The 26696-nt window shown below is 55.2% G+C and overlaps 1 protein-coding gene across 2 annotated transcripts; it reads left to right on the top strand.

Annotated features, from left to right (window-relative positions):
* Positions 1-9785: 9785 nt before the first annotated feature.
* Positions 9786-26602, top strand: RAB35 (RAB35, member RAS oncogene family). Of its 2 annotated transcripts, XM_059408561.1 has the most exons (6): positions 9786-9869; positions 15448-15498; positions 18019-18142; positions 22536-22660; positions 22754-22878; positions 24246-26602. In XM_059408561.1, the coding sequence occupies exons 1-6, from the start codon at positions 9818-9820 to the stop codon at positions 24372-24374; spliced, it is 606 nt and encodes a 201-aa protein (XP_059264544.1). In that variant the 5' UTR covers positions 9786-9817; the 3' UTR covers positions 24375-26602. The 2 variants fall into 2 exon arrangements, with proteins under 2 accessions (XP_059264544.1, XP_059264545.1); XM_059408562.1 differs by lacking the exon at positions 22754-22878 and having other exon boundaries at positions 24246-24352.
* The last annotated feature ends 94 nt before the right edge of the window (positions 26603-26696 follow it).

Here is a 26696-nt window from a genome sequence, read left to right as displayed (position 1 = left end):
GGAGGAAGGGAAGCAGGCTCCCTGCTGAGCAGAGAGCCCGATGCGGGACTCGATCCCAGGACCCTGAGATCATGACCTGAGCCGAAGGCAGCGGCTTAACCCACTGAGCCACCCAGGCGCCCTGGCAGGCTGGTTTTAAAGAGAAGCCCTTCCCCTCTGTGGCGGAAGGATGAACCACATTCCTGGAGTCAGAGGACTTGCAAGAGGAAAGCAAAGCTGCAGCTCAGCATCTGCCTCCTTTATGAATGACTTCCTTCCTCCTGGTTCTTAGAAGGCTCGTGATCCACATGTCCTGTCTGATGGAGCACACCCCTCTCGGCCCGGTGACGCAAGTTTTTCTGGGCTGTTTCCGTGATCACAATACGGAATAAAGCTCTACTGAAATGACTGGCCAGAGCTGTAAAAGGAAGGAAGATTAAATGTGGTGGTAGCGAACTCATCTTGTAGAGGGTCTAAAATGGACCAAAACAATCAAGGCACGGCGTTTTAATGCAGCAGAGGTAGAAAGTAGCCCCGTGACTCAGCACTTCTGATGAGTAAGACAAGGTGACCTCTGAGATACTTCTGATGAAATCCTTGCTGTCTATGCCCGAACCTTCTATGTCACAGGACTTCCTATTTTCTTGTAGCAGGCACGGGCTCAGCTTGCTCAGTGTAACCATAGACTCCCAGGGCTGCAGGGGAGCTGGAGAGGTCGGCTGGGTCAGTCCCCAGAGCCACAGCCGCCAATGGGTGCAGCTTTCGGTAGCCATGGTAACTGTTCCCTGCTACTGGGATTCAGATGGTCATCAGCAGCCTCTCAGCTGCCTGGGGCAGATGTCCAGCAAGCTGTCTGCACATGCGGTCACCTCGGCCACTCAGCCATGGGGCGGCAGATGAAGTTTCTGTGTGAGGGGCCGTGGGCTGGGAAAGCGCGGTGAGCTCTGAGGTGCGGTCTTCAGTGTTTCCTCCAGGATCTTAGAACAGATGCTTCTGTCTGTCTCTGGCATTCAGCCCCCGGTGTGAAGTTGGGAGGGAAACCTGATGTACTGAGAGGTGGAAGACACTCAGGAAGCAAGATCCAAAGGAAAAACACCAGGTCCTAGTTCCAGAAACTGGAGGAGGATGAGAGCTCTCCGTCCAGGACGGATGGATGGCGGCTGGTTCGTAGAGATGACTCAGAGGCTCCCGGAGCACGATGAAGTGCATTCCTTCAGTTCGCAGGGGGGTGTGGGCTCTTGGAGAGTGAGCCTCGAAGGGCTGTCACAGGCCTGACAGTGGAGCAGGCATGGAGGACCCTGTCGGCAGTCCCAGAAACAGCAGCCCTGTGCGGATGCCCCAGAGGAAGTGGTGCTCTGCAGCGGAGAAGCAAAGCCGTTTGCCCCAGTGATCGGCGGAGCCGCTTCCCCTGGGGCAGGCCGTCCGTCCTCTTAAGGCCAATGTGTTCATCTGTCAAATGAAGGATTTGGGACGGAGCTCTGAGACGCTCTTGTTTTCAAAGTTCCAATAGTGATTATAACCAATGACATTTGGCATTTTCTTCTTTCATCCTTTCCGCCTGTGAAGTAGGTTCTCTGTGTTTACTGTTTTCCAGAGGAGGGAATTTGGGAGAGTGTGTAGTCATTCGCCTGGGGTCATACGGCTCATCAATGGCAGTCTGTCCCCAGAGCACATACCCTTGGCTTTGCTCTTCCGTGCTGGCTAGTTAGGCCGGGCATTTTCCGTTCTTCACAGCCGGTGCCTCCAGCCCTTTCACGTCCTTGTGCAGCACACTGCGTGGGTGTCTGAGCAGCTCTGGGGGACTGGCTGGGGCTCCGCGGATGCTACGAGGGCTGATCGGTACCTCACCCCATTCACAGGACACTTTAAAAAGACAGTGACTCCCAGTGACGCTCCAGGGCGGAGACTGCTGTGCTCTGCATGCATCCCAAAGGCAATGACAAAATATGCCCCTAGTTAACCCAGGGAAAACGAAACCGAGCCTCTCACCCCTTCTTCACCTAACTCTGGGAGCCTCTGGAATTCTGCGCATCAAGAGTATTTTAAAATGTGGGGGCAGGTGACATGCTTCACGTCCCTTCTAGGAACGAAGCCTCCAGGGAAGTTCCCTTCAGCTCCCTGCTGTGATGCCCGCTTGGGCGCCGGGGCAAGGGGCCTGTGGGACTGAGTCTTCTGTTTGCAGGGATTTGACGTCCTCGTTTTACTGAGAGCAGCTTTGGAAACAAGATCGGTTGTTAGGAATGTTTTTCTAAGTAGGAGTCTGTATGGACGTGTTGTAAATTGCTTCAAGCCTTTCTAGATTAGAACAATAGGGAGAAACAGGAAAAGCCACACTGAAAGATCTAGGTCCTGAGAGGCTTTTAAGGAAACGCAGATGGCGCTTTCTCGCTCTGGGCCGTGCACTGCTGGGGAGCTGGCTGGACGCAGGGGCAGGCTGGAACCTTAACTTCACCGCTTGATGTCAAGCCAGATGACCCAAGCATGTTCCTTCCCCGGAGCCCATGAGTCCTTACCTGTAGAGGGACAGGATGGGGCATGAGGCCAGGCACCCGGGAGCTGCTTGCTTGGTGGATAATGAGCATTAAAATGAGCCATGTCAACGGGAAGGGCCTGAGCCAGAGGGACCGTGAGCATGACAGCGTGTCCCAAGTCCTGAGGTCTTCCTGCTGGGCCCAGAATCTGCAGATGCCTGGTTAACTTTTGGGGGTCTGAAGTGTAAAAAGCTCCAAACTTAAAATCAAATTCTTCCTGAGAAGTGATGATTACTATGTTTGGACCCATGACATGGCGTGAGAAGTGTCCGCACCGGGCTGGGGGGCTTCCTGTGCCGAGGCAGGAAAACCCTTTACCATCCTTGTCTGAGTGGTACCGGTGAAGCCCGAAGGGGCTGGTCCTTGTTTTAGGAGGACAGAAGTGGAGATACAGATGGAAAGGAGCATCTGTAAGTTCTTGTAGCCAGTTGGCTTGTGGAACCAGGAAAAGTCTCTCTTTCTTGATCCTCTGGTCACCAGGCCCAAGGGCCATTCCATAACAATTTGGGAAGATGAATTCAACAAGGGAAACTAGCCCAGTTATTGGCATGCGGTTCTGTGGAGTGACTGAGTGGGCTTCACTTTTCCTAAGACACAGAGCCCAGGCATTTCACTGGACTTTGCTAGCTGTCCTCCGGTTGTGTCAGGAGGGTCCTCCGCAGCCTGGCTGGCTGGAAGGGTGGTGTGGATACTGATGGAGCTCAGGAAACTGGAAAAACCAGTCCGAGGATTACCCCTTCAGTGGGTTTCTGTGTGACTCTCCTGTGTGTCCCCCGCATGGAATATGTCTATCACCTTCTCTGAGACCAGTTTCTCTGGTCAAGATGGTATCAGCCGGGCGGAAGCCACGTTAGCTCCTTCTTACCATTCGTACTCTTACCTCATGGGAGGTGGGAGGCCAGGTGCAGCAGTATCTGGTCTAGCATTTCTCAAATATTGGCCTCAGGACCCTTTTACACTTTGAAAAATTACTGAGGACCCCAAAGACCTCTTGCTTCTACGTCTCTTACTGATACTACTGTAGACATCAAAACTGGTCAACTTGTCTAAGCTGTGCTCTTTTAAAAATAATAAGCCCATTACATGTTGCCATAAGTAACCATAGCAAATAGAACTCAGTTTTCCAAAATGAAAGCCATTTTAGTGAGGAAAGCAGCATTCTTTCGCATTTTTTATGTCTCTTTAATGTCTGGATTTTCATGTCTGCTTCTGCAGTCAATCTGTTGCATTCTATCAAGTAGTCTCTCTGGAAACCTCACTGTACACTTGTGAGCAGGCGAGTGTGGAAAAGGCAAGTAACATCTCAGTATTACAAAACTGTTTTCACGTTGCAGATCTTTGAAAGGGTCTTGGGGAGCCCTGGGCTTCCCAGGCCACACTTGGAAAACCACAGAACTAATCTAAAATTGGGGAGAGAAATCCTACCGAAGTGACTGGTTTGACCCTGTGTTCTGGTGATAGGCCCCAAACTCGGCCCACACCCCACGGAATGCAAACTTGAGAGAGTTCAACTGCATTATTTCTGATGTTCCTTCTATTTCGCCAGTTCTCCGTGTGGCTTCATTTGAATGCAACAGAGACATCAGTGCCTGCCCTGTCCAGAGAACACCAGGATGGTCCCTGCAAGCAGGGAACTTGATGCTTACTCGATTCTACCTGAGGGGCTACCTGAGGGCGGTTGTCAAGTCTCCCAGAACGGCACCAGACATGCAGGGCTGGGATCAAGGCCAGTTTGCAGTTCTGTCAAAACTTTCTTTATTCCCTCCCTCTTGGACCAGTGTGTTAGAGGTGTCGCATCCTGACTCCTCATTCAAAGTCCCTGGTGTTCAGTTCCCCCGCCCATTCTCAATTCTGCTTTGCCACCTGCTTCTTCCTACTTAAATGATTGCAGCATGTCTGCCTCTCTCACTGCCTGTGTCAGCAACTTGATTCTACCGCTCACCAGTCTGAAATGTGGATTTCACAGCTCCCTCCAGGCCCCTGCTGCTCCCCTAGAGGCACTGCTGGCTGTCATAGGCCTCAGGCTCGAGGTCCCCTCTCCTCGACCCTCCCAGCCTCCCTACTGGTGATACCACACTTCCCGACCCTTTGCCAGTTGAGCTCTAAAAGGGTGCCTGGGTGACTCAGTCAGTTAAACTTTGGCCTCCTGATTTTGGTTCAGGTCATGATCTTAGGGTGGCAGGTTCAAGTCCTGCATTGGGCTCCTTGCTCACCAGGGAGTCTGCTGGGGATTCTCTGGCCCTCTCTCTCTGCCCCCCACCCCCGCACACGCTTTTTCTCTCTCTAAATTAATATATATATATATATTTTAAAGATTTTATTTATTTTATTTGACAGAGAGAGAGATCACAAGTAGGCAGAGAGGCAGGCAGAGACAGAGGGGGAAGCAGGCTCCCTGCTGAGCAGAGAGCCTGATGCGGGGCTCGATCCCAGGACACTGAGATCATGACCCGAGCCAAAGGCAGCGGCTTAATCCACTGAGCCACCCAGGCACCCCTAAATTAATATATCTTTAAAAAAAACAAAGTGCCCTTAGCTCATGTTCAACCCTTACTACCTGACCCTACTCCTTACCAGCTGCTCAGCCTCCACTTGTATGATCCTGAAAAATACTTTACTTGGCCCCACTCTTCTCTTCATCACCAGTTTCACTTTTCATTCACTGCCCCAATTTTTTAAAAAAATATTTTATTTATTTATTTGACAGAGAGAGATCACAAGTAGGCAGAGAGGCAGGCAAAGGGGAGGGGAAGCAGTCTCCCAGCTGAGCAGAGAGCCCAACATGGGGCTCAATCCCAGGACCCTGAGATCATGACCCGAGCTGAAGGCAGAGGCTTAACCCACTGAGCCACCCAGGTGCCCCTCACTGCCCAAATTCTTGAATAAGGAACACACCCCGCTCTGCTGTCACTGTCCGTTCTGGTGAACATCTGCATGCTGCTGTCCCTACTCTTCCCTTTAGACACATATTTTTAAAGTAGGCTCCATGCCGAGCATGGAGCCCAGCTCAGGCCTTGAACTCATGACCCCAAGATTAAGACCTGAGCCAAGGTGAAGAGTCGGATGTTTAAGCGACTGAGCCACCCAGCTGCCCCGATATCTGTTCTGTGCCGGACTGTCAGCTCTGTGAAAGTAGAGATTAACAATTTTTATTTACTGCTAATGCTTCCCATCTGTCACAACCTGGTACATGGAAAATCCTCAAATGTGAAGGAATGACTTGTTCTTCCCTACTGTACTTAAGCTCTAAGCTCCATGAGGATGGGCTTTGTCTGGCTCACGTTAGATCTTCAGTGCCTGGCACCCAGAAGGCGTGTGAGTATTTTTTGTATTCGCAAATGAACCCAGTTGCCAGGTAAATTCTGTGACTGTGTTTTTGCAATACTGCTTTCTCCAGTGGATGTGGTTTGCATATTGTCCTTTGCATCTGTCCTCTCCTGCTGTTACCCTCACACCTGGCTTCCGCAGTGACCTCCTTGAAAGTTCAGCAGCGGAAATCCACTCCGGTGGATGCTTGCACCAGACTACTTTCCTAAAATAAGACGTTGATATTGCTCCTCTGCTCAGAAACTTTCCCTGTTATGGTTTCTTCCGTGCAAACAGGTGGCACCGCAGTCTCCTCTGTAAACTGGCTGTTCAGAACAACAGGACAGCCCTTCCCATCAGTGGCGCATACGGAGGCCCACCTCAGGTCCCCGCGGCTTATAGCTTTGTACATTTATAGTTTCTTTCTCCCTCTCTCTATCCACCTACCTACCGACCCGCCTCCTAGAACACAGCCTACCACTGAACTGTAGTTTAAATAAACATAAAGCAGTGTTTCTAGGGGGCACCTGGCTGGCGCAATTTAGTGTCCGACTTGATTTCGGCTCAGGTCGTGATCTCAGGGGCATGACACTGAGTCCCATGCTGGGCTCCATGCAGGGCTTGGAGCCTGAGGTTCTCTGTCCTTCTACTGCGCACTCCCCACCCCCTGCCCGCCAAATAAAATTTAAAAAATTTTTTAAAAAGCACCCGATGTTTCTAGAGGAAATATGCTCCGTTTCATTCAGGGGACACCAGGCACATATCCTGGCCAATAGGGAATTCCCCCTCGAAACCAAAATTGATGATTCTCAGACGGTGACAGCTGCTGTCTAAATACACCTGTTGTTCAAGGCTCTTAAGTTCCAATTCCATCATGAAATCTTCCCCATCATTTGAGTGAGAAGTGATCGCTCTCTTCCTCTCAAGTCTGGACCCCTCATTTGACAGCTGCTTTATCTATTACATTATCTTGTTTGTAATTTTTTATTTTTAAAGATTTTATTTATTTATTTGACAGAGATTACAAGTATGCAGAGAGGCAGGCAGAGAGAGAGAGGAGGAAGCAGGCTCCCCGCTGAGCAGAAAGCCTGATGCGGGGCTCGATCCCAGCACCCTGGGATCATGACCTAAGCTGAAGGCAGAGGCTTAGCCCACTGAGCCACCCAGGCACCCCTCTTGTTTGTAATTCTTTGTGAGTATGTCTTACTGCTGAGAAGACTGTCAGCTGCTGGAGGGAAAATGCTCTATTCTACAACTTATGGCATATAGTAAGTGGTAAGCACTCACTAAATAGTTACTGAATAAACGATTAATGCCTACTGTTTTCTAGAAGACATGTGCAGGCAAGTCAGAAATCTGGTCTTCACTATGGCCGATTCAGCATTATTATTATTATTATTTTTTAAAGATTCAATTGGGGCACCTGGGTGGCTCAGTTGGTTAAGCGTCTGCCTTCAGCTCAGGTCGTGATCCCAGGGTCCTGGCATCAAGTCCCCACTGGGTTCCCTGCTCAGTGGGGAGTCTGCTTCTCCTTCTCCCTCTGCCTCCCCTGCTTGTGCTGTCATATAAAACCTTAAAAGAAAAAAGAAAGATTCATTTATCTAGGAATGCCTGGGTGGCTCAGCCGGTTAGGCATCTGCCTTTGGTAAAGGTCATAACCCCTGTCCTGGGATTGAATCCTACATCGGGCTCCCTCTGCTTGCCATTCCCCCTGCTTGTGCTCTCTGACAAATGAGTAAAAATAAATAAATTCATTTATCTATTTTAGGGAGAGTGCGAGTGAGTGCACAAGGTTGGGGAGAGGGAGAAGCAGAGGGAGAGAGAAACTTAAGCAGACTCTGAACTGAGCAGAGTCTGATGGAAGCTCCATCTCACAGACCTGAGATCTCCCTGAGCCAAAAGCGAGAGTTGGATGCTTAACGACCGAGCCACACAGGTGCCCCTCTGCTCTACTTTTGAGTAAAAGTATCCTGCAGCCTGATACCAGGAGGCTGCCTTGGAAACGTGTGTAACAGGTGTCTACAGTAGGAAACAGCCGAAAGTATGAATGAGTCCGTGCAAAATGCTCAGGGCTAACAGCATGTTGCTGTTTATCTCACGCCTGTATGTGCCAGATAATTTACGAACCTCTCAGCCTCACAACTATTCTGTGCGGAAATGGGCTCCAAGATGTGATGTGACTTATCCTAAATCTCAGTAACTATTTAGTGATGGGTTCCACGCTCAGTGTGGAGTCTGCCTGGAGTCCTCTTTCTCTCTCTCCCTCTGCCCCTCTGCCTGCTCTCGTGCTCTCTAAAATAAATCAATCTTTTTTTTTTTTTTTTTTTTTTTTTTAAAGAAAGGCACATGAGCAGCTCCTCTCGCAGGCAGTACCTTCAGGTTCCAAGCCCATATTGTTTTGACATCACCACACTTGATTCTTAGTTCCTGGAAAAACAACTCAAAACTTGAGTCGAACATTCCATGAGCTGTTCAAGGATCTTCCCGGTGACCTTGTTTATAAAAAAAAAATTATAAACAACATGAGTGCCTATCAATAGCAGAGTGGTTAAATTACAGTACAAACCTATACCACACAGCTGTTAAATGACAGAATGCCCAAACGTGTTGGTAAAGAGAAAAGGCAACATTCATACATGTATCTGTTTTGCTTAGACACAAAAATTCATTGAGAGGCAATGATTAATTCATTCAACAAATATTTCTTAGACCTCTTAAGGTGTCCAAGGAACTTATTAACAAGGGTTACCTGGGAAGAGTGGGTCTGAAGAAAAAACTTGTACTTTGGGGTAAGCTTCTGTACAGTTTGTTTTTTTGACCATGAGCATTATTACTTCTTATAAAGTCAAACTAAAAACAATAAGACGAGTAGAAATATTTAACAGCTACTTGACTGGAAAAGGACAGGGCTAGAAGAACTTCGAATTCCCTGTAATTCTCTAATCAGAATGGCAGTAGGAGCATCTCACTTTCAGGCCAGGTGGGAACTTACTCCAAAACGGGGGAAAAAACTGGAGCTGATGATAAACCCAATCCCGCTTAACTCCCGGCAGCCCAGGTCTTCCTAACCACACGCTTTTGAGATGTGACTGTGTAGGCGGTGTGAAATCGAAGCCGAGGGAGCTGCTGCTTCGGGCTGCGGGTGCCGCTCACACCGGCTCGGCGTCAAGGCGGACGGGGCTCTGACTCTGGAACTGCCCTCCCCAAGTTACCAAGGAGGCAACTCAGGCTCCACCGGGTCACGGGGCCAGGAGGTGATTCAAAGGCCACACTCCTCTCACGATCCGCTCTGCAGGCGACTCGTGGCCTTCAACACCCGGCAGCCAGCGTCCACCCGGACGTCCCGTCCGCAGGCCCGGGACCAGCACCCCGGAGGCGGCGTCCGTGCGGAAGGGGGCGGAGTGTCCGGATCCCGGGTCTCGAGAAACCGGGAGCTGGGCGTAAGCCCCGCCTCCAAGGTCACTGCGTGCCGGTCTTTCCGTCTCCGCAGCGCCTCCGGCTCTCGAAGATGCTGGAGCCAGTCCGTCCCGGGCCCCGGCCGAGCTTCTCCGGCGCTCTCGACGTCCTTCAGGGCTCCACAGCAACCCCGCTCTCCGAATCCCCGGGCCGCGCACGGCTGCGGCGACGTCCGCCGACGAGACGCAGGGAAGACTAGCCCGCGCCCGCGCCCGCGGGAGTCCGCGGAGCGCCTGCGCGGGGCGCGAGCGCGGAGAGGGCGCGGCTGGCCGCGGCTGCGGCTGCGCAAAGGCGGTGTCAAACGCTGCGCCTGCGCGCTGGCGGGGCGGGGCGGGAAGGAGGGAGGCGGCGGCGGCGGCGGCAGCGGCGGCGGCTGCTGAAGAGGAGGAGGAGGAGGAGGAGGGGGAGAAGAGGGAGGTGTTTCTGTCAGTTCCGGCTGTTTGTTCGGGAAGTGGATCCGCCGCTGCCGAAGCAGCCCGGAGGGAGCTGCGGATCGCGAGGCCAGCACCGACCCCGCCCGCCCGCGCGTGCCTCCCCCGCCCGCCATGGCCCGGGACTACGACCACCTCTTCAAGCTGCTCATCATCGGCGACAGCGGTGAGGGCCGCGGCGGCCGGACGCGGCGTGGGCCCTGCCGGGCGCGGCCCGCGGGGGCCTCGGGGCGGGCAGGCGGGCGGGGAGGTGCCGGCCCGCGCGGGGCGGGGCTGCCTGGCGGCCGCCGGCCCTATGGGCGCGTAGAGGGGCTGCGGGCAGCCTCGAGGTGAGGTTGGGGCACCCGGCTTCGGAGCGGAGGGGCTGGGCTCATGGGGGTCGGGGCTGGGGCCCCCGGTCCTCTCGCCGCGCCTGCCCCTGCCTCACGTGTGACCTTGGTCAAGTCGCGCGATGCCTGGAGTTGGAGAGACCCGGGTTCGAGTTCTGGGACTGCCAGCTTCCTTACTCCGTGACCTTGGGCAAGTTGTTTCGCCTTTGTGAGCCTCAGTTCCCTCATCTGTGAGGTGGGGACTTGCCTTGCTGGGTGGTATGACTCTTTGATGAGATAAAGCTGGGAAAGTGCTTAGCGCCCAGCCTGGCATAACGTCAGCCCTGGGTAGGTGCTAGCTATTGATGTGATTATTAGTGCTGTTTGTAAGCCTCAGTTTCTTCGTCTGTAAATTGGGGATAATCCCAGAATCTTTCTCATGGGATTACCTTGTACAGGGCCTAGGACATTGCTGCTGAGTTATTACCCGTGTGGTTCTGTCTCCCCATCTGTAAAATGGAGTAATAGTAGCATCTGCCTCTCAGGGCTCACTGAGTGTTCAGTGAGATAATGCACACATAGTGTTGGCAACAGCGCCTGCACGTAGAGAGTGCTCAGTACGTGTTTGCTGCTACGAACTGTATACTAGATGGGTACTGGAGGTGGGTCAGCCAGTATTGCAAAAGGGCTTTGACCACGTATGCTCTCTGGGAGAGCTCCTAGCTCCATGCAGTGCATCTTCTCCAGGGCCTGGTGCAGTGCCTTGCCAACCAGTAGGTGCCTAAAACACATTTGTTGAATGAATGAATGAATCAGTGTTAAGTTCCTAGAAAAGACAGGTTGGTTCCTGGGAAAGGGTGAAGGGTTTTAGAGGTGTTTGGTGTGTGGCAGGTAAGCAGGTTTATGGGGTGACCAGGAGGTCAGGGAGGCAGGCCCTAGGAGGTTTGTGGGAGCATAGCTGAGGTGCTGGGATTATATGATGGGGAAGGAGGCTTGGGAGCATGCCAGGTTTATAGACCAGACCTGAGTTGAGGGCAGGGGAGTCATATGACTGAAGGCAGAGGCTAAATTGGTGGTGGAGCCCATGGGTTGTTAAGGAAAGGGGCGGAGGGGTGCAAATCAAAGGAGTTGTGAGACGCTGATGGAGGAGTGCTGGGTGATACTGGGCTATAGCTGGCTGTGGAAGTGAGTGGGTTTTGATCTCACTGTGAAGCTAGATTGGGATGTGGTTGGTGGTTTGGATCCAGTGAAGGATGGCTGAGGTTTCTGTGGTTATTGGTGGAAGGGAGAGGTAAGGGGAAAAGTTAGGGGCCAACGAGGGAGATGCAGAGTAGTTGTGGTCAAGGAAGGAGTTAGATGGGTGGAGGGTGGATTCGTTGTGGTTTGAATGAAAGAAAACTAGATGAGCTGTGTAGACTAACCCTTGGAGATGGAGTCTGGCATTCCTCAGGGTCCCGAGACTTACGCTTTTAAAGGATTTGATTTTAGCCCCGGCCTTTGTACCCAGGGGTAGACACCAGGGTAATTTCTCTCCCTTGGAGAGAAAGTAAGCCCACCGCAGTCAGGGGTCCTTATCCCTCTAGGGCTTGTGTGTTGATATCCAAAAATGAAAAAGCATAAACTCTGCAAGAGGATGCAGCTTGTTGGCTTTTCCCTGTAAAACCGAGGGGGTGGTTCTGGCCCCCTTTCTCACAGTACGTTTTGCCTGCTGTGTTGATTTTTCACTCAGAAGTCAGGTTTGGGAGAAGACTCGCTAAGTTATGTGGCTGGCTCCTAGCCCATTCCGAGCTTGTAGAAGTCCATCAGGTACAGGAGTCGAAGCTGGACCCTTACGAGCCTGGGAGATGGTAGCCTCGGTTCAGACTGAGCGTGGCACCTGAGCGAGGAGGAGAGGACCAGGAACGGCCCAGGACTGGCTCCTTACGGAGAGGCTTTCAGGTTTTTCAAATGCTTTCATGGACACTCTCATCTGGTGCTCACCTGTTCCCTGTGCAGTTTGTCACATAAGGAAGCTAAGGCTCAGAGGAGCTGACTGCCTTGCCCGAAGTCACACAGCTCATCACAGGCAAAGCCAAGCGTTAATGCACATCAGTGCGATGCGGGAGCAGCAGCTGGTGTCAGGCCTGACGGGCCCTCAATGAGTGTTCGTTTCTTTATTACAAAATCTAGAGTTCTTCTTCCCACTCTGCCACATTGTACATGCTTCTGGAATACATTCCCTCAGCTTTTGAAGCTCTTCTTTATGGCTGAGGTTCTACACTTTTTCCAATGTTCTTCTGACTTTTTAGCACAGAAGTGTAATAGCATTTCGTCTGATCTGTGTGGCCAGCCATCCTCATTCTTAGAACCTGGAGGCTGGAGTGGCTGCCAGAGAACTAGTTAGAGCCTTTCACTTTGCACATGAGTGAGCTGAGGCTCAGAGAGAGGAAGTGACTTGTCTGAGGTTGTACAGTGAGTGGGTGACCGAGCCAGGATTAAAATTGTGAGTGCTTTACTTGAAGGTCTCAGGGACTTCAGCTGTCCAGAACTGAAGCCCAGATAGTGAGGGAACTTTTTGTAGCCCAAAGGAGGAGCAGGGCTGAGGGTGGGGACTTTTTTTTTTTTTTTTTTTTTAATTTATTTGACACACAGATTGAGAGAGAGATCACAAGTAGGCAGAGAGGCAGGCAGAGAGGGTGGGGGGAAGCAGGCCCCTGCTGAGCAGAGAGCCCGATTTGGGGCTCCATCCCAGGACCCTGAGATCATGACCTGAGCTGAAGGCAGAGGCTTAACCCACTGAGCCACCTAGGTGCCCCTTGTGGGGGCTTTTTGAGGACCCAAGCATCAGTGTAGGCCAAGAGGCAGGGAGCAGGGGAGAGCAGTGATGGTGTAGGGGCACGTGCGGTGTTTGCCGAAAAAAATCTGTCTTCTGCTGCCTGTGCTCTTCGCAGGGTAGAAGGTGATGGGGCTGGACTGGTTGGGTTTCGTGCTCCGTATGGTTCTTGGGAAGCCCTTGTCTTCAGCAGTGCTGAAGGTAGATTGGTACATATCACGTCCTCCCTTCGGCCAGTGCTATGGGATGAATGCAAGAGAATGTTTTCCCGAGGAGGCCTCTTCCAGGGATATTTGAGAGGTCGTTTCTGAGGGTGGGTTTCTCTTCCTTTCAAAGGGAAGAGCAATGCCGGAGATTGGGGTCAGGCCCAGAGCAGCAGTTACTGTGGTGACTGTAATGGTCGTTCTGCAGCCTGGTGGTTTTCAGCAGCTCTGCTGAGCACAGGGGTGAGTGAAGGGGACTTGGAGAGGCCAAGTTGGAGGGCACACTGCTCTTTCCTTGCTTCTTGCAGAGAGAGCAACTCCCCTTACTTTTATTTATTTAATTTTATTTCTTGAGAGAGAGAGAGAGAGAGAGCCATCGGTGGGAAGGGGTGGGAAGGGAGGGGCAGAGGCAGAGGGGCAGAGGAGAGGGAGAGAGAACCCTAAGCAGGCTGCATGCCCTGTGCAGAGCCCGACAGCGGGCTCAGTCTCACCCTGAGATCATGACCTGAGCCGAAACCAAGAGTCAGACACTTAACTGACTGAGCCCCCCAGGCACACCTTCCATTTTAGATATATGGGATTCAGATAAAATTTAATTTCAAGAAGGATTCTGTTGCTCCTGAAAGTTTGAAAACCATTGCTTTGGCTTTGGTGGGTGCTGTGCTCATAGCATTAGACGGCAAAGTTGTCAGTATGATCGGCATTTGTTGTTTGGTCCTGAATTCATTCAGCCATGCTTTGTCGGTGTCTGCTGAGTGCTGAGCCCCGCTTCCAGCGCTGCAAATATCCAGGCCAAGGCAGGCAAGATCTGCTTCCTAGAGGAACTCGCAGCTAGTGGCCCAGACGCAGCTTTTAGCTGAGTAAGCAGACCCAGAAGGCTCCAGGAGGAAGCCAAGGAGCCGGCAGGCCTGATGGGGTGTCGCGCTGGCAGAACACTGTGAGGGACCCAGCCCAGGGCTTGGGCTTTCCTTGGGCTCAGCAGGAAGCCTCACCGGGGCGACAGTGAGGAAGTGGCCCGGAGCACGAGCACTGCAGGCCCAGAGGCTGAGCAGCAGGTACTGCACGGGCAGCGCCCGTCTGCTCAGAGCCGCACCCCTGTTCTTGGGAAGGGAAGGTTCACTCCAAGAAATAAGTTCTGGGTGTCTCCGGACAGTTCCCAGAAGAGCGCATCAGAGATTGCTGGCCAGAGAGGATGTCTGGGGTTGGTTAGGTTTCGAGGAGCAACGCGGGAGACGGCCGGAGGCAGCGTCCTCTCCGGTTCTGATGAGCACGTACGGGCTCCAACCCACCCATGTACACTTAGCTTGGGGAGGCAGTTGAGACGCTCGTGGAAGCTCTCCTTCCGCCAGCCGTGGCCGCGCCACCGCTGTGGATCTGACAGGAGGGAGGTGCAGGAGCCCTTTTGGGGTCTTTGGTTCCATTTTCTGAACCAGGTACAGGAAGACTATCCTGGCAGTGTGTATCAGACCGTGCCCCAGAGCCCTGGCTTCACATCGCAGCCCTGTGCGTCCCCGCGGAGGCCCCGAAGGTCAGCTGCTTAGCTTCCCGCGGGCCCGGGTGCCTCTTCAGAGACAGAGTGGGAGTTACAGGCACGTCCAGGGGCCCATCGCACACACAGCTCTGTGGGCACCGATTCTTTCCTTCTGTGGTTGGTTCACCCAATCGGCCTCAGGCTTGGCAGGGGTAGGGGATGGGATAGGGGAGACAGGGCAGGTGCACAGGCTAGTGCTGCTCCTTTTAAGGTAAAGGGAAGCCAAGTTTATGGGATTCTGCTTGCTCTTGGGACAAGTAGGCTAGGGATTGCTGTGGTAAGTGAAATGGTCTGAGCACGTGTGAGCTCTTGGGCTGACAAGTATAAGGCGGACCCTTCCCCCGCCAGTCCAGCTGGCAGTGACATCAACACGGGGAGGACGACTGGCAGTTGGTTTGTGTTGTCTGGGCCTCAGTTTTCTCACCTGTAAAATGGCCTCGATAATCTCAAGGGTCCTTTTCAGGTCCACAATTCCTCGTCTCATGCTGCACACAAACCGGGGCTCCACTCAGTGTATGCTTTTCTAGGGACCGTGTGGCTTAGACGCACTTGGCTGTTTCATCTGGCTGACCTTCCCCCTGCTTTATTTCTGTCATTTGGTATCTTCCTCTGGGTCTCATCAGCACAGGGCCTGGGCAGAATCCCCTTTCTCATCTCTCCCCACGGGACTGGGGCAGCTTATCTCGCACCAGGACAGAGGGAGAGGTCAGACGATGAGTGGGAGAGATGGTCTTGGTGTGTGGCCGATCAGAGAGAGAAAAAGCAGCATTGAGGTGGGCGACGGGTCTGCTGAGCTTCTAGGAGTCCGCATTTGGGCGTCATCTCCCTGAAGGACTGGGCTGGAGGGAGGGATGCACGCCCCCCCTCATCTCCTGCTTTCTCTCCCGCAGGTGTGGGCAAGAGCAGTTTACTGTTACGTTTTGCAGACAACACTTTCTCAGGTGAGTGTGCCCCTGGGGTGCTGCTGGAGTATTTTGGGTTTGAGATCCCTTTACCTGGCCGGGCCTTTGCCTGCTGTCTGTCTGCTTCAAAAAATCCTTTTGTGGACCCATCCCTTTTCCACCCAGAGACTTCTTGTGCCCCAGCATTTAAGAGAGAAAAAGAAAAGTTGAATATTACGAGTTGGTACATGCCTGGATAAAATGTCAAACAGATAGACTCACGAGGTAAAGAATGGGAGCCCTTCACCGGCCCCTGCTCTAGTGTCCTGGGAGCTTCTGTCCACCACGGTGTGTCTTCCTCGCTTTTTTCCAACTCCGCGTGCGGAGGGTTGGCAACTGGCCTTCTGCTCTTCCCCATCTCTAGCAGACCTCTGCTTCTTCCGACCGCCTGTGGGTCTTCCTGGGCCGCGCGTGCGTGGGCCTTCATCCTTCAGCAGCCGTGCTCCCGACGTGTGCGTGCTTTCTGGCCGCTTCTGGTTTAAGTGATGCACTAGGTGGAGCGGGTCGTACGTTCATCCTCGTGTAGAAGGGGAGTTAACGCTAACGAGGTCAGGGGCTAAAGGCAATTGAAAATGCCGACTTGCCTTTTAGGGAAGCTGTGCTAAGTGACGCTCCCCCTGAAGCGGTCATAGTGCCCCTTGTCAGCTCTGATCAGTGCTGCCTCTTAGTGTTCGTTTTTGCTAAGCTAGTGGGCAGAACATGCTATCACCGAAGCATGTGTTTTCCCGATCGCTGGTGAAGCTGGACACGTTTTTGTTTGTTGAATGTCAGATTCATTGCAGAGGTTTGGCTTGGCCTCTCTGATCAAGGACTGAACATGACTCTGTCTTCAGAATTCGTGTGCTGTGGTCGGGTAGCGCGCTACAATTAGGAAGTGATTACGTGGCAAACACTTCCCTCTTGGTAGAGAGTTGGGTTTGGTCCGACAGCAGCCCTGCGGCACCCCTGGTGTGAAGTCGGGAAGAGTTGTCTGCCCCGTGTGCCCTTGGGCGCCACTAAGTCTCAGACCATCTGTGAAGTGGGACCCCTCGGCGTCCCTCCCGCGCAGGGTTACTGCGAGGGTTACCTGAGACGCCCGGAGCCCTAGTGCCTGGACTAAGGAATCCCTCCGGCAGTAGCCGCCGGCCGTGGCTGCTGTTCTGTTCAAGGTTGGGAACTCTGGGGCAGGGCAGCTCCTCAGGGTCTGGAGCACTGCTCTTCCTCCTGGTGCCCCTCTTGCTCACTCCTGGGAGCTTTCAGCTCTGGTCTCCCGGGCAGGGTCTCCTTCCCATTTCTACCCCCAGCCTCTTAGTGGAGTCCATCGTTGGTTCTGGGCCAAAGCGTCACAGCAGTTTCTGCCCATCCCACACCCGACGGCTGAATTCATGTCACCCATTTGGGTCTTTGGCAGCTCTTTGCTGGGCTGCCACGCCTCTGCGGCCTTGTCACACGGGCAGAGTTTGTACCAGGGGTTCCTCCAGCTAGGCTCCACCGACACTAGGGCGCTGCACTTCCCCGAGGCGAGGGCTGTGCAGCGGGTAAGGATGTTGAGCAGCAGCCCTGGGCTCCACTGATGTGCTCGGGGCTCTGCCCCCCGCCCCCACCTTCTCCCGGCCTTGGAAATGGTGCCTGTTTTTTCCAGGCCCAAGTGTGGCTTCCTCCCCAAAGCCTTCCTCGATCTCTGCCCCACCCTGAACTTTGACCCCTCCTTTGCAGCTCTGTATAGTTGGGTGTGTGTGGGTCTTGCCTGCGGCACTGTGTTACACAGACAGACCGCCCCAAACAGAGCAGGAATGTTGCTGTTTGTAGGCCTGGGGGGACACGACAGTGGCTAGATTTTCTCCTCCACTCCGTCTTTCATAGAGATGCCTGAATGAAGTGTTTCCAGTGCGGCTCAGGCTCTGATTCAGACCCTTCAGTGCCGCACTGCCACACACCAGAGAAGGGCCAAGGTCATGAAAACGGCACTAAGACCCTGAGACCTGGGCTCCGGTCCCCCTGCCTGCCTCCCACTGCGGGCTCCACCGCCTGTCACACACCCCCTCCCCGGTTGCTGTTTTTGCTTCCGTCTCCTCTGCCTGCAGCAGTGTTTTCCAACATGCAGGTCATGACTTGTGTGTTAGGACAGTAATGTGGGTCACTTACAGTGTTGGGAATAGCACAGGAAAAAGAAACCCGAGTGTGGCCTGGGTCTCCCAGCACACTCAGGCCACTCCTGACACGTCGCGGCCACCCCTCTCAGGAAAGGAGCCTGCCCCTCCCCGGTCGCATCCTGGTTCCTCTCCTTTGTGGGGCTCCTCACTCTGGAAACGGGGTGCTTCTCACTTCGTTTCATGGGTCCTCTCGCCCTCACCTCCGCTGAGGGGTCCATGGGGTTGTGGGCTTTGTCCTTCTTGTTCAGGGCTCTGTCCCCAGGGCCTGGAACGTGCTGGGCACAAAGAGCCAGCAGGGAGCACTGCGGAGGCCGGGGTCCCCTGTGTGGCTGAGGCCGCATCCGGACGGGGCGCCCCGTGGGCCTGGCTGACGTGCATGTGTGTGCAGGCAGCTACATCACCACGATCGGAGTGGACTTCAAGATTCGGACCGTGGAGATCAACGGGGAGAAAGTGAAGCTGCAGATCTGGGACACAGCTGGGCAGGAGCGCTTCCGAACCATCACCTCCACGTGAGTCAGGCTGGCCCCCGCCATTCTCACCCCTCGCCACCTGGATTTGGACACAGGTCAGGTGTCCGGGCTCCCTGAAATGTCACTGGGGTGGGCCCCTGAGCTGCCAGGAGGCAAGCTCCTGGCTGGTCACAGTGGCTGGCGTGGCGTGAGAGGAGGAGGCGACAAGGTGGGCGGCTGCCCGCAGGCGGCCGGTGGCTGAGCGCCGTGGCTCTGGGGGCGGGCAGGAGAGTACGAGTGAGTCCGCTCACCCCCTAGCCTTCAGCTCCCGGGTATATAAAATGGGAGAACAGGGATGTGGCATGGTCAGTCACAGTGAGTGACTCTTGTTCGGTGCTAGCTGTGACAGCCATGGTCGGCTGTGCAGGCTCCTGTCACCCACCCCGACTTGGAGGAGGCTTCTCTTTTTTGAGAGGCCAGGAAGGAGCACTGGTACATAGGCCGTCGGGAGGCCTCCTCTGCCTCCCCAAAGCCCTTTACCAGGAACCTGGTTCACCCAGTGGGTTGCCCTCCTTTGCTGCTGCAGCACCTTTGTGGTCCCTCGCTGGAAAGAGGGGACCCAGCAGGAGCCCTGGGGACCTGTGGAGGGGCTCTCGGTTCTTGGGCTGTTAATAGAATCGCCTCCAGGAAGGAGCAGGGCTTTGAAGATGGTTTGGAATTTATATTTCTGTTCTGCTGTGTGACCGTGAGCAAGTTGCCTCAACTCTCTGTGCTTCAGTTTCCCAGAGGGTTTCTCCTTAGGGTTGGCGCTTTTTCTTTTTTTAAAGATTTTATTTATTTATTTGACAGAGAGGGATCACAAGTAGGCAGAGAGGCAGGCAGAGAGAGAGGAGGAAGCAGGCTCCCCGCTGAGCAGAGAGCCCGATGTGGAGCTTGATCCCAGGACCCCAGGATCATGACCTGAGCCGAAGACAGGAGCCCCTCCTTAGGGTTGGCTTTAATGCCGAGTCCTCTGTGCAGGTGCTCTGTGCTCGGGCTTTCCCCAGACGATCTCGTTGAGCCCGCCGCAGTCGGCACCGTTGCCTTCTGCATTTTACAGAGGAGGTACTTCTGAGAGCGGGCCTGGCGAGTGAGTGCCGGGGCCTGAGCTGGGGCACCCCTCGGTGTGTGCAGAGAAGGAGGCGCTGTTGGGCCTGCAGTAGTTGCTTCTTTCATAGGCCTCTCCTTTGCCTCCGCCCGAAGTTCCTGTGTGACGGAGGTCTCTTGGGAAAGTGTGTGAGTTTTCTGGCCAGAGATCCCTTTCTTCCCTTCGGCCTGGAAACGGGACAGACCCCAGGCTGCCCACCCGTCTGGAGACTCCTCAGGATCTTGTGTGCGCTGGGACTTTGAGGGACAAGAAGCCCTCACGGTGGAGGCGGGGAGTGTCACGAGGAGACTCTTGGAGGTGCTGCCAGGCAGAGAGAGGGACTAGGCTAGTGGGTGGGCTGCCTGAGCAGGAGGGGCTTCTGTCACTGGGCCAGCGGTGCCGAGCACACGTGCGCCATGGCCGGTGATGCCATAGACCCCTCTGCCGGTGCAGCTCTCTGTGACTGCTCGCTGACGATCTGCCCAAGTCCCCTTGTGTCTTAGTAACTGCCAGCAAGGCCTTAAGGAGGGCTGCTGGGTCTGATGCTCCTTGGGGTAGGAGGGATGGCGTGGGCAGCCCAAGCGTCCAGACCTGAACAGGACCACCTGTCCAGGTCGGGAGGTCTCGGCCCCGAGCCCAGATGTCCTTACTCTGAGCTGGGACTGTTGCTGAGGATTTTACTGAGTTTGTTTCACTTAATCCCAGATAAAGAGTCTGTGACTGTTTCTATTTTATGGGTGAGAAAATTGAGGCCCAGCGAGGGCACAGTTGAAGTGAGGCCCATTTGATGCCAAAGCTCTTGCCGTCTGGTCCAGTCCACAGCTCTGCTCTCTGCTGGCCCCCACCCCGAGGGACTGGGGCTGGCAGATGCCGTGATGTCTCCTGTAGGTTGAAGCCGCTCTGGGAATTCAGGGTGGCTGAGAGTACCGGGCCCGTGGCTGTGAAAAGGGCTCTGGGCAGGGCAGCGGGCTGGGGTGCAGAAAAGCCTGTGGCCACCTTGAAGTCAGCTCCTTTTAGGTCAGGGTGGGCAGGGGATGAACCGCCTCCCCCTTCTGTTGGGGACACTGAGCAGCTCAGCTCGTGGAGGGCAGTATGTGTGTTTTGGGGTGCTTGAGAAGGGGGCAGTGCTGCACAGTGGTGGCTGGGGAGCACGGGCTCAGCCCCCTGCTGCCATCTTGCCGGTCTTGGGGAAGCTGAGGAAGCTCCATCCTACGTCCCTGCTCTGTGCCTCACGAGGCAGGAGGCACTGCGCACACCGTGCCGAGGGGGCACGGAAAGACGACGTCCCGTGAGGGGGTCTGGGGGTCTGGGGAAGGAGGAGGGAGTCTTGGGGGAGAGTTCAGGAGTTGTTCTCAGGGATTGGGGCAGTTGGGGTGTGGTAATGTGGCCTTTTCTGATTCAGGCATTAAAAGAGAAACTGAAACTGCGTCCCGTTAGCCTGACAAGGAGCCCTGTTGTCACCCCGTTTCTTCTCTCTCTGAGGCTGGGGTTTGCTGGCCCAGAGAAGCATGGCTGGGGTGCACGTCGGGGAGGAGTGAGTAACAAGGTGCTGGATGGTGAGGAAAGGAAGCCTCTTTGATGGCTGGCCCCGGACCAGGAGTCAGACGCCGGGACTTCAGCAGGTCATTGCACGTGGCCTCGTGGCCTCAGGGGTAAAACGGCGGCCCTCATGTCTGTCACACCAGGTTGCTGCGAAGACTGGTAGGGCAGTGGGTATAAAGTGTTGGGTGCTGGCCTGGGCACAGAGCTGAGCTGACAGGGGTGAGTGGGTGTGATTACTGGTGGCAGTGGTGACAGGAGGCCCAGAAGCACTGGTGTCCCTCTTGTCAGAGCTCTGAGCCCCTGCTCTCGTCCTCAGACTGGTTCTCGCTCTCCGATAAAGCCCTTTCAGCATTTCTTGGTATTTTCAATAGTCTTCAAACGCAGGAGAGCTAGGAAGTGTGTTCCTCTGCTGGCCGGGGACAGTCGCCTGTCGCCCTGGTCCTGGCGCGTATGCCTGCCCAGGTGGGCATGACCTGGTGCTCCAGCAGCAGCAGGTTCGGAGGGCCTGGCCCCTGCCCAGCTTCATGGTGCGGGCTCCCTGGGGCAGCGACACTGTGTCCCTGGAAGGCCGAGCTGTGGCAGAATGAAGCGCGGGGAGACCCCCGCAGGTTCCTGAGGGGGCTGGAGCCCGGGGCGCCGCGCCGCCGCTTCTGTTCGCAGCCCTGGTCTTCGGCCGCGGCCTCGCACGCTGTCCCTTGGTTTCCTTCTGCCTGTGTCAGGGGCCCCGGCTTGTCACTGAAGGAATAGTAATAATGGTGAAGAGCCACCACCGTTCCTTGACCGTTGGCTACTTACTGACTGGCCCTTGTGGAAACAAGTCATCTCCTTTATCCCTCGCAGCCGTCCCAGGAGCAAGTACTCATGTGTCCGTTTTATAGTTGAGGAAGGAGGTGATTGAGGTGCCTGCGCCAACCCTCCTGGGGTTCCACAGCCTTTCAGAGATGGCACCAGGGTAGCCTCTGTACTGTGACCGGGCCTAGAAAGCCTCTGTACTGTGACCGGGCCCAGGTCGCCGACGAGCCGGTTGTGAGGACGCGGCGGCGCGCACAGCCTCGCTGGCTGCGTCCTCGCAGAGGCTGTGGTGCGGGGGGAGCCCGGGGGCTGGCGTGTGGGGTCCTCGTCCTCCGTCTGTCCCTCTGAACTGTAAATGCTTCGGTTATGGCGTCTGGAGGGGAATGTTCACGTCCTCCTGCCGTCCAGACCTTCTGGCTGAGCTCAGGCCGGAGGGTCTGCACGGTCGGATGGTGGCACCTCTGGGAGAGCTTCTGCCCGGCTGTGCCCGGATGTCCACACCGTTTCCACGTACTCGCTGCCCCCGGCACGGATGAGCCCAGGGTCAGAAGTGGAGTGAATGACGCGCTGGCGGGGCTTCACTACGGGTGTGTCTTCTTGGAGTGGCATTTTACTAAGAGGCTTGAAGAGAAAAATTCTTTCAATGTTAAAACAAACCAAGTGGTAATAGGACATCAAATACAAGTTACTTGCATTTTAAACCTAAAATAAGAACTTCAAAGATGTTTCAAGCTAGTGGCAGACTTGAACAACTTGACCGACCACCTCAGGGCCGCTCCCTCTTCCCCGGTGCTTTGGGGACAAGCATGAGCAACAGTGCTGCTGAGCGTCCTGGCCGGGGTCGGAGGGAGAGGGGATGCTGGGTGTCGTGCAGGAGAGCCTGTGCCCCATCATTGTCTCCCTGAGCGCCATCCGGATGCAGGCAGGCTCGGTCTTAGTGAAGGGGCTACTCTTGTCTAGGCTGAAGCTCTGACACAGATCCTGACCCTGCAGGTATTATCGGGGGACCCACGGGGTCATCGTGGTTTATGACGTCACCAGCGCGGAGTCCTTTGTCAACGTTAAGCGGTGGCTTCATGAAATCAACCAAAACTGTGATGATGTGTGCCGAATATTAGGTGAGGCTGGGCCCCCCGGGGTGGGGACAGTGGCCTGGAGGGTGACAAGGGGGTACTCCTGCAGGGCTGGGTTGACTGTGCTTTGCCTTGAAGTGGGGAATAAGAATGACGACCCTGAGCGGAAGGTGGTGGAGACAGAAGACGCCTACAAATTCGCAGGGCAGATGGGGATCCAGTTGTTTGAGACCAGTGCCAAGGAGAATGTCAATGTGGAAGAGGTGAGGCCTGGGCCCCGGGGACGGGGGGCACGGGAGGGAGTGGGCCCCAGCTCTGTCTCACCGCTGCAACCCTCCTCTCTCCAGAGCACTTGGCTGCCTGACAAAATCTCTTAGTAACTGCCGTTTCTTGGGGCCCACTGGATGCCAGGCATCGCGCTAGGCCTTTTGCAGGTGTTAGCTTGTGTCTCAGCAGTCCTCTGACCTGAGGTTCCAAGTTGAGGTCTGTCACCCAACTTGTAAGAGGCCGAGTCACACTGAGATGCAGCCCACAGCCCAGCCACACAGGGTTCCTGCTCAGGCTTCAGCCTCACTGCCCTCCCGGGCCCCGCCCGTTACCCCTGTGTCCGCTCTCAAGGCTTTCCCTGGGGCCTTGGCCTCCCTGCAGACACCTGGTTGCTTCCCTGTGGCCTCCAGGCTTCGGGTGGACCCCTGCTGCGCGTCCCCCAGAGGCTCCTGGGGAGACGGGTCTCCCGTAGAGCTGCTGAGCTTTCGGCCAGGGGCAGCTTCCCTTCTGCTAGGCCTGCTGGGAGGTAGTTGTGAGTCTGTGGGAGAGAAGCGGGACCTTTTGCCACAAGCCTAGCAGGCCTTGCTCGTAGCTTCGGGTGAGTCCTGCCCCGCAGTGTGTGGAATCTGGAGACCCAGGGAAGCCTGGATCCCCCATTGTGTCCTGGACACCCGACTGCACGGTGACAGGGAGCCCAGGTGCCTCGGAGTCAAGCTGGGATCACAACATGGGCCTTTCTGTGGGACCTTGGGCAGTGACTTCATCTCTCCAGGTTGCTACCTGTTCCTTCTATAGATCGGGGTGGGGTGAGAGTCCCTGCCTCCTGGGTTGTGAGCAGTGAGTGATGCAAATTATGTCAAGTGCTTGATGCCTTAAATGGCAGAGGGGAGGAGAGGACTGTGGGTTGGTGGGCATCGGTGGGGGGGGGGGGGGAATCCACTGGATCCTGGCACCACAAGGACGTCTTAGGGTGGGGTCTGGGGAAGGTTCTGGGGGGATGTGCCGTGGCGTGGAGTGGGCAGGCTCTGTGTCCCTCTGGCCTGTCTTCCAGGTGGTGAGGTTCTTGGTCTCTTTAGAGGAAAGCCTGGAAAATCCCTGAGATTGATTTCCCTAAGACACAGCTCTCGGGGCTTTGATGTTGTTCCTTTTTGACCTTTAGAATTGACCAGCTCCTTCTGGAAAGGGTTTGAGGACCTACGTACAAAAAGCCCTCATGAGTAGAAATAGCAAATGGGGAGTGGGGCCCAGGGCGGCGGTCAGGGCGGCGGTCGAGCCGGCGGGCAGACGTGGCTCCGCGATGGGGCTCGCCACACCGGGGCTCGCCACCGGCTCTGAGGCCCACCCGCCTCCTTCGTCCTCACAGATGTTCAACTGCATCACAGAGCTGGTCCTCCGAGCAAAGAAAGACAACTTAGCCAAACAGCAGCAGCAGCAACAGAACGACGTGGTGAAGCTCACGAAGAACAGTAAACGAAAGAAACGCTGCTGCTAATGCCCCCCAGCCCACTGCAGAGACTGCGCTGCGGCCACTCCCCGGCCCGAGGCCCCGCAGGACTCCTCGGGGACAGTCTCAGTTTCGTGCCGTTATTTAAAGAATTCTTTCCACGTTTTTGTATCGGGAGGCGCCACCGTCGGCACTTCCTCCCCTCCCCCCTGAGTGCCAAGAAGGTGTTGGATGACCTGCCCTTCCCTTCTGGTGCCCCTGCCCCCTGGCCAAGGCACCTGGGCCCGGCGAGGACGCTGCGGGCCGAGCGGACTGATTAACCAGATCTGTACATAATGTATATTGCTTTAACCAGCCGCACCACCCTCGGCCTGCCCCGGCTTCCGCCTCCTTAATGCCAGCCTGCTGCAGTAGACCCGCCCGTCCCCGCCCCTCCCCGCCCCACCGGGCAGCCAGCGGCTTCCTGAGGAGACAGGATCGAGTTCTAGCCACGTTTTTTTGCCAACCTGGGCCGGTGGAGCGGGTCTTCTGTGTTACTTGTTCTCCTCCAGGCCGTCGGCTTCTGTCCCTGGCACGTAGGGTCTCCCCTCTCTCTGGAGCCTGTGCCGTGTCTCTTCCCTGCCCAGCTCCCCCCACCCCCATTCCTCCCCTGCCCCCGGAACCATTCAGGCAGCTGGGGGAAACCCGGCCTCCAGGTAGGCCTGGGGGTTCTCATTAGAGGCCTAGCCTTTTGGCTTACAGGAAGACTTGCTCCTGCCTTTTGGTCACCAGATTTCTTGTCCTGCCTTCTAGATGCCTCTGAACTACAAACCCAGGGAAACCATGGCTTTTAATTTATACCAGCCTGTTTCAGTTCCAACAGAAAGGTAGGGGTGTGTTTGTGCAGGGCTGGGGGCTTGCAGGGGCACTGCGGAGCGTTATTTTAATACATAAAATGAAGCCAAATCAAATGAATTAAGTTCCTCACACTTTCTCTTCCTGAGGTTTGGTTGGCACAGCAGCAACTGTTGTGGCCTCCCCACTTTGGGTCCAGTGTTTTTAGAAAAACCGAATGGCTTCCTGTCATTGTGGGGCCAGGCACTTGGCAGAGCAGCATTGCCTTCCTGGCCGTTTCTTGGTGGGAAAGGAGAACGGGCCTCCCACCCTCGTCTGCATCGGCCTGGGGCTTTCCACGGAGCTCTGGGGTCCCTGTTGCGGCCCCGGCACCTCCGAGTGAGGAGTGGGCGCCAGGCGCCGCGGGACTGTGGGGTGCCGCGTCAGCGCAGGCAGCCTTGGGTCATGGACAGGACTGTTCTGGTCCAAAGGTAGCAGGAGGGTTTCTTAGCGGGTGCGAGGGAATGGCAGCTGGGTCTGGGAGCCAGCCGGCTCTGACCCTGGTCCCTGGAGGAAAAAGCCAGGGTCATCTGCACTTGATTACTGTCCCCCTCGGGACACTTCATTCACCTTTCCCCTAAAAGGATCACGTAGCCTGGGAGTAATTTATTTCAACACCATGATGTGTTTTGTTAGATTTCCTTTCCTAGGTGATTTCCAGGCAAAGCCCTGATTGGACAATCACATCACAGATCACACTGCAGATTTTCCATGTTAACACTGTTGGTGGGTTTTTAATCAGTAAAAACTGGGGGTTTCTTCTGACCTGTCTCTCTGCTTCCCCAGACTGCCAAGAGCCCATGGTTGTCTGGGAGCAGGCCTTCACTGGGGCCACCTGAAGAGGTGGGGGAGCTCTGGGCCCAGGGACGCGGTGCTGTGGAGGGCGGCCGTGGGGCCAGCCAACAGGCATCTTCTGACTGGTGGGGGGCCGGGAGGGAAAGTGTGGTCTCCATCCTCAGGGCTGTGCGGGGTGACCTGAGGTCCTGGGCAGGATGCAGAGAGCTCGAGACTCCTGGGCGGGCAGCGTACTCAAGTCTGAGTGTTCACGTGACATCAGTGTGGCAGTGCTTGCAGATTCGAGCAATAAGGGGAAGGGGTCCTGGAGGTTTCCAGCCCGGGCTAGAAGCTGGCTATGGCTCTGGCAACTGGACGTCCAGACCCAGGTGGTGGGGTGATTGTGGTGACGACAGTGTGCCTGTCCCACTGAGTGTTACACGCATGAATGGGGGGTGGGGGTGGGGAGACTCACAGGGCTGGACTGACGTCCTGGTGGACCTGATGTGAAATTCCTGTTGAACAACAAAACTTTTAAATGGTTTGCTAGGATTATTTCTGTATTGAAAGTTTCTAATTATGCTTTTTAAAAAAATACTAAAAATAAAGGTTCAAGCTGCCAAATTTTCTTCCAGGGTCTGTTTCCTCTCCTCCAGCTGTGTCGTGGGCGGGCCTGCCTTCTTCCCACCCACGGTATTCAGCTCTTGTTTGTTCTGGTCTGAG

This window comes from Mustela nigripes, chromosome 8, assembly GCF_022355385.1.
Source record: "Mustela nigripes isolate SB6536 chromosome 8, MUSNIG.SB6536, whole genome shotgun sequence".
NCBI lineage: Eukaryota > Metazoa > Chordata > Mammalia > Carnivora > Mustelidae > Mustela > Mustela nigripes.
The sequence above is the reverse complement of the archived record's forward strand: the minus strand, read 5'-3'. Positions and strand labels throughout refer to the sequence as shown.